The sequence below is a fragment of the Ornithodoros turicata genome, chromosome 8 (genome assembly GCF_037126465.1).
Source record: "Ornithodoros turicata isolate Travis chromosome 8, ASM3712646v1, whole genome shotgun sequence".
NCBI lineage: Eukaryota > Metazoa > Arthropoda > Arachnida > Ixodida > Argasidae > Ornithodoros > Ornithodoros turicata.
The window spans coordinates 34,447,529-34,454,283 of record NC_088208.1 but is presented as its reverse complement, the minus strand read 5'-3'; the positions used below and the strand labels follow the sequence as shown (position 1 = coordinate 34,454,283).

Below are 6,755 nucleotides of genomic sequence, written 5' to 3'. Positions count from 1 at the left end.
ACAATGTATAATGTATAATACATATATAATCTTTAATGTGTATTCTTTGTATTCACAATGCACCATGTATCAGATCTTTGAATCAGTGCTTTGTGTCAAATAAATGCTTCTTTTATCCAAAAGAAACTTCAGTTATTTGGAATATCGGGGAACGGCGGCAGGCGTGAAATCAGTAGAAGTCGATGGTAGCCAGAACCTGCCGAACGGTCAGCCAAATGTTAAGGCTTCTGATTGGCCGACCGGCTAAGCATCATTTCTACAACGTTGCACTCTTTGATCATGGGCCCAGTGTTGTGTGAATTATCTCAAACTATGGGCTCTATGAGGACCTGTTGGAGCCTGATGCTAACTGTTCACATTTACGACGTGTTCAACACTGAAACCTCATAAAACACAAATTCTTGTGTGCCTTTATAGTGCCTTTAATAAAATGCTGAGAGTACGCCGGGAAAAAATTATCCCATTTATTGATGATACGTGATTCGTGATAACGCATGTATTATTGCAACAGCTAGGTTAATGTGCATTGGGCGCTTCCGTCCTCTTGACGACGAGAGCTCACAAGAAGTCTGTAGCGTTGAAACTTGTCAACGTCGGGTTGGCCTTGGACGTGATCAAGGAACCTGAAAAATTGTTCGTCATCACGCATCCCATATGTGAGCACACAATCTCATGTGAGTGCGATCATATGGGCTGGAGTAAGGATCACACGGCATCCGTTCGATATCCGCATATAAAACCTAAATTTCTGTTACTACAATTGACCTTATCGCAGACAAATCTAAGACAAAAATACGGCAATAGGAAATTGATGCCGGTGTGTTTTGGAAGGGGAAGAAATTACCTGAACTCAGTGTGCCAAACGCACTGAACACATCATCGTCGACTGTGAATTTTCTGTTACGTGGCCCCGTGAAGTTACGTGGGGACATACACTGTAGTTGGCACCTATAAAATTGTCGAGTTAGGGATCTCACCTGCAACGCAAGCTGTAAAGAAGCAAGCCACAAATCCTGCGACTGAAGCTCTCAAGACAACCACTGACAGGTCAGCAATGCGAGACGGCGCGACGGCTCCCAGTGCTCCCAACTGGATTCCGATGGTGCTAAGGTTACTGAAGCCGCAGAGAACGTACGTCGCCACTGTTCGCGTTCGCATCTGCAATTGCATCTCTACATACTAAAAGCCATTGGACACCGCTGTGGCCCCTACTGCTTACAGTGAGCCCAGCGTTCGCGCTTTCGTCATGAAACCTGGCGAAGCCATGGAGTTCGTTCTCGATGGCTTGGGCAGAGAGAATGCTCGAAAGTCGACGTGCTTCGCCCCTGTCGATGACCAGGAATAAAACTCCGGGAAAGAAAATTGTGGCTACCAATTCCTGAAATTATTGCAAGAAATATCCGTGGATCATCATGCGGGCGGCACGTGGTCGTTTTTGTATTGTATACCTTAATGTTGAAACTGTGCAGGCCAACAAGGTTACCCAAGTGCTGAATAGCATCATCGGCGAAAGCGATAAAGCTCATGAAGACAATCAGAGTGGCTGCTATTATCGGCAACATGGACAGCACAGAGGTAATTCCAACGGCGGCCGCTTCTAAAGCGCTGCTTTCTGGGCTGAAATGGTGTGGTGGCGTCACAATATAGGAATACTACCTCTTCACACACGTTATTCACAAAGAGCCCTTTGACTGTTAAGGTTAAGCATGGCTTAAGGTTAAGGTTGGCTCTAAAAGTCTTTGCTGAGGTTTGCTTGTAACCTTACCACCGTTAAGATGCAATGTTTTGTCTATACCTTTTTGGAGAAAATTCTAAGCATACGAATGAACTTTGGGGAAAGCAGGGCCGCGGAGGTATAACAAACACGGTTACACCCCATGCAACATTCCTACAAACGAACGCTGCCATCCGCGTGGTGAAGGATAGGCAGTTACCAGTGCCATTTCAAACCCTCTTCCCTAAGAGTGTACAGGCAGGTGTTGGGGCGAATTATTTCAAGGAATTTCTCTAGGCCTTGGGTAAGTTCAGTTTGTTCCTGGAGCACGAAGGCCAAACAGCATACCTTTTAAATGTATCTATATCGCCGTAGTGCGTTACGGACACCTGAGTCTCGGGGTACCAGAGCTTCGCTGCCACCAGGCCGGCTGGTGCTGAGAGGATTGACGAAGCCATAATATGGAGTGGATCCGTCTGTACGTTTGAGCAATGTTATCGATGCATAGATTTGCGCTGGTCCACAGAGCGTCCTACCTGTTGGCGGGAGAATGCGTTGAAGAGTCCTGCTGACATGGAAGCGATGCCAACCGTCATGGTACAGTGCAGCTCGGAGATTGTCATGCGACTTATGTACGGACGGATCAGTAGGGTGGCTTCTCCCTACCGATAAAAAGGGGGTATTTGACCATGGGCGTACCGAGAGGGTGGCAAGGATCTTCAAGCTCCCATTGTGGAAATTGTCCTCTGTGCTTACAGGCCGTCATGGTTTATGCTCAAATGTCATGTGAATAATATGAACCTTACCCGCCATATCCGCTTCATGTAAGAGGTGTCAGTCAGGTCAGGTTGTCGTCATTCTACTATATACCTAGTGCCTATTGGTTTCCCCCCTTTGGAAAAAAAGTCATGGGAACGCCCATGGGATGACTGCATTGTCGGGAGGTCTGTGGACACGTCCTCTCAAAGCTAGGCCAGATGTATGAGCAAATGTATACTCCGCTCAAGAATTGGTTTTGGATTGGTGGCAATCTGTCAGTCCTGAAAATTAGCTAAATAAGGCGAGCGTTCTAACATCACGCACGCGGTCTATATATAAACGTGGAAAATCCTGATAACCTACAATCTTGAGAAGCTAAATAGGACGAGTGTTGTAACATCCCACAGGTGTCCACATCGAAAAGTGGAAAACTCAGCCATCCGACTGATTGAAGCAGAAGCTTCAGATCGGGAGCCATTGATGCTTTGAGGAGAAACTGTTCTTGGGCCAGAGGCTCCGTACAGTATGAGATGTAGCTCAGAAACGAAACTAATACTATATATTACTGAACATTAAATAGCCCTACTCTCCTAGCACATGTAAAGAGACAGGAAACACGTAATCTTGCCAAGTGTCAGCCTTCAAGGTGCGTGGATGCAGAGTTGCAGTGCTGGACAAAATTTCACGGAACCCGGGGAGACATTCTGGTCCACCCCCTTTTTAACGGATGGCGTGCTTCCGTCTGCCGCCAGGGTGGCGTTAAGGAAGAGAATGGAGACATTTTTGTGTTCCATAAGACTCTGTCCTGTACGGCATAGACATCCTTCCAATGCGTCCCGATTTTCCGTATGATAAGGGAGTACCCTTCAACAGCACTACCGTAGAATGGGTTGAAATGTACGCCTCACCGTTCCAAGAAAGATGTTGGCAATGGCAGCTGTGGATTCGCCAGCAGTTGTTCCAATAATATGGTGCATCAACCAGCCCACTTTGACAATCGTCCATTGCGCCACGCCGTAGTAGAACAGGACGTTGATCAGGAACCCGAAGAATATTACGTTGGGTAACATCTGGTCGAAAATGAGCCCCGCATGTAACGCACTACAATACTCGCGTGAACGCAAGGAGGTCTGCGTCCTTACCGTAAAGACAAAGATGCCGGGCTGCTTCTGCTTGACCCCGGCGAGCTGCCCGTCGACGAGATACCCAAAGACGAATCGTGCGCCATATTCTGAGAAATCCGTCAAGTGCAGGGCTAGGTCGCCCACACATTGCACAAGGCGGCGTCCAAAATCTGATCGCAACAGAACAAGTCCCAGTAGGTACTGAAAGAGCACACCGGAAAGTACGCTGTCCCACGGTATATGGTTGGGACTCTTGGAGAACAGGCAGCTGAGGCAAACGAAGAGAACGAGGCCACAGAAACTGACCAGGCCATCCAGTTCCGGCGCACTGTCGTACGCGAGGAAGCCGACGAGGACACTGTAGCTAATGCCGTAGACCAGCCTGCGAGTAGAAATGCGCGGAACTGCTTACGCAGGGGCTTGTGGGGAACATGGTGTTATTTTCCGTTTGTCCATTTAGTTCCACAAGTCGAATCTACAGAGTTACCGAGGATAAAGTACTGCTTCTGTAATGGAAGATAAAATGAATAACAAGAGTGTTCGCGTTATCAAACGTTATCAAACGTCATTATCCGCTCAAATTTCATGCAAGGATTGCTAAGCGGTGCAATTCTTTACGGATAAATCGACAAGAAAAAAAAAGGGAAACCCGCTGCCAACGTTTCCGACGGCCTATCCCGCCGCGTAGTGTCGCAGCGGTAGAAATTTTGTTACGACATTTATTTTGCCGCGTATTCCACAATTTCGAAGCATAACAAGGCTTCTGTTATACTTCTAGTAAAACATGCCTCCTATAATACATTTCGAAGCGTCACCGATGCCCAGACAGCTCGGCTTTCATGACCTATACCCAAACAAACCTGGAAGCTGAAAAAAGCCTGCACCGGTTTTTAAGCACTCCATACATAGTTGAAAGGTTTTGTGGCTGGCATATCAGTGCAGTATTCTCTAGATCTGTATTTTCGAGTTAATTTTGCAACATTGCTAATGACTTGCCCCTTCACCAGGAACGGCGTACAGAAACACGAGGTGCAAACGTCGGCCAGTGAATGGTACATATATTCTTTTATGCGTCGCACAGATGTCCACACGCCGAGCGACCTGAGCACGATGTCAGCCGTGCAGATGTGCAGCAGCAGTACAATGAGCAGCAGGGACTTGACGCCGTGGCACCAGCTCTCAGACATGCTCCAAGAATTCCACGCAGCAACGGCTAGATATATGTGCACGAGCATCCATAACGCAAGGAACAGGAGTCTCTTGGTACGTTTGCTGCACTGCAAACACATGAGGTAATTAGAATATACACGCAGAGCGGCTCAACTTTACGAACTTATCACATTCAAATGTTTGTGAAGGATTCCTAGGAGGCAGCTAGAGCGGTCCACTTAAGCGATTCGAACCGTTGAAGCGTTACGGGACCATATACGAAACGATGGGACTATACCATTTGAGATATCGGAACGTAATGCCACTAGCTGTACTCCCAAGAGGAGACCGGTATGTCGCTGGACGTTCGTTGGCACAAAGTCAACCGGCCGTCGAATAGTTGGCTATGTGTCACCCGTGTAACTATACCGGTTTTCAATTTCATTAGCCTCTGGTAACTGCGGATCCTCTGACGCCACGCTAATTGCCCCCCCCCCCCCCACCTTCATTCCTATCCCTGTTTCCAGATTTGGCGCAATGTGCACATGAATGAACCGTATCAGTAGGTGCATATTGTCACGTACGTGGGATCCATTGATGCCAGCCACGCTGCCCGTAAGTTGGATGGCGCTCGACACGCTTTTGAGCTCGCCTCCTTCGCCACCTTCGGAGACGTCCTCCCAGTTTCTGGTTCTTGAGGGAAAAGCAGTCGTGTTTGTTGAGAACCCGGGCTCAAAGCCCAGTGGTCGCCGTAAGGACTCCAGGGTCGATGTCGAGAACATCTGAGTCCCTGGACTGCCGCCATAGTCCCTTTCGTTATGTACGGTCTTGAAGAAACGTGAGAAAACGTTCTATACAGTTGTGGCGCTTTCTTCTGTTCCACGAAAGAACTGGACGTGAAAGTTCACTATAGGTTTCGTGTACGGTACCACACAGCGGAGATATCATATATGCATACATAACCCAACGGTATCCTTGCTTTCAAGCCCAGTATCCAGTAGTATCAAAGGTACACTATTAAACATATCAGAGATATCCCAGAGTGTCAAACAAGTTGTGTGTGGTTGAATTCATGGTTAAAAGCGCTAGAAACTCCTGAACAGGGAAGATCACACAACTCTGTCCCTGTCCTCGTTCTTTTCGTGAAGTCTTTAGCGCTTTTAATTATGAATTCCACCATTCACGAATAGGCCTACATGACAGTTCTGAACAGCAGAGTAGCGTAGAGTGCACCTAAAGTGAACAGGTTGCGTGGATTATAGGGGGCGTTGAAGGCGAGGAAGGATCCAAGCTTTTTCTGAGAAGGAGGCCCGGTCCAGGACAGCATGCTAAGCTGCCTAATATAAGTTGAAGCACTTGGCGACTGTTATGAACATATATTTGAGTACAGTTCCCTCTGTACTCTCATGTGGTGGCGAAAGCCAACCCTGGGTGCGGGCAAGTCGTGGTCACAGCGAGATGTACACCATAAAGCATGTTAGGGTAGTACCATAAAGCATGTTGTGCGATGCACTTAATCAGTCTTCAATCATAAGAGACCCGGTACCATCAGTTCATAACATGATGTCAGAAGTGGGGTACGGACCCACGCCCTCTTAGAGGACCAGAGGCAATTCAAGGGAGGGGGTATCAGGACATCCGAACCTTGCACCCCTAGGCCCGCCCTTAATTGCAGGATACAATTTGTGTTTGTATAACATTCCGTATAGTGACCACGTAAGGTTATGCCGAGGGGTGACCACGTAAGGTGCAAACCGAGATCTCAGGCCATCGAGAGTGATCTGCAATTACCTTAGTCGTGGACGACTTCGATGATGCCTGCATTAGAAGGGACAAAGATGTCAAACATGGATGAGTACACTAGCTTAGTACCGTCACTTACAATATCTGCATTCGTCAACGTAGCCGCCATCACGAGTGATTCACGAATGGTAATGGTACACTAATTGTAATCAGCTCGAATGCATCGTGGCTCGTGCAGGTGATTGCCATCAATGGCTGTGCGCGTG

At 47.7% G+C, this 6,755-nt stretch overlaps 1 protein-coding gene across 2 annotated transcripts; it reads right to left on the bottom strand.

Annotated features, from left to right (window-relative positions):
* Nucleotides 1–440: 440 nt before the first annotated feature.
* LOC135367086 (solute carrier family 28 member 3-like) lies at nt 441–6,755 on the bottom strand. 2 transcript variants are annotated; one of them, XM_064600193.1, is made up of 12 exons: nt 6,629–6,755; nt 6,538–6,564; nt 5,331–5,573; nt 4,594–4,874; nt 3,616–3,979; nt 3,382–3,543; nt 2,251–2,376; nt 2,063–2,190; nt 1,449–1,617; nt 1,220–1,378; nt 978–1,158; nt 441–623 (listed from the first exon to the last, which is right to left on the bottom strand). In XM_064600193.1, the coding sequence occupies exons 1-12, from the start codon at nt 6,656–6,658 to the stop codon at nt 559–561; spliced, it is 1,935 nt and encodes a 644-aa protein (XP_064456263.1). In that variant the 5' UTR covers nt 6,659–6,755; the 3' UTR covers nt 441–558. The 2 variants fall into 2 exon arrangements, with proteins under 2 accessions (XP_064456263.1, XP_064456264.1); XM_064600194.1 differs by having other exon boundaries at nt 5,331–5,541; nt 6,629–6,747.

What these genes read in the sequence shown, in the direction of transcription:
- LOC135367086 (XM_064600193.1), bottom strand. Translation starts at nt 6,658, where the DNA reads ATGGCGGCTACGTTGACGAATGCAGATATT. An exon ending in CCAACATCTTTCTTGGAACG is followed by an intron (nt 2,377 to 3,381) that starts GTGAGGCGTACA and finishes TTTTATCGGTAG; the next exon opens with GGAGAAGCCACCCTACTGAT. An exon ending in GCGCGAACGCTGGGCTCACT is followed by an intron (nt 1,159 to 1,219) that starts GTAAGCAGTAGG and finishes ATGCAATTGCAG; the next exon opens with ATGCGAACGCGAACAGTGGC.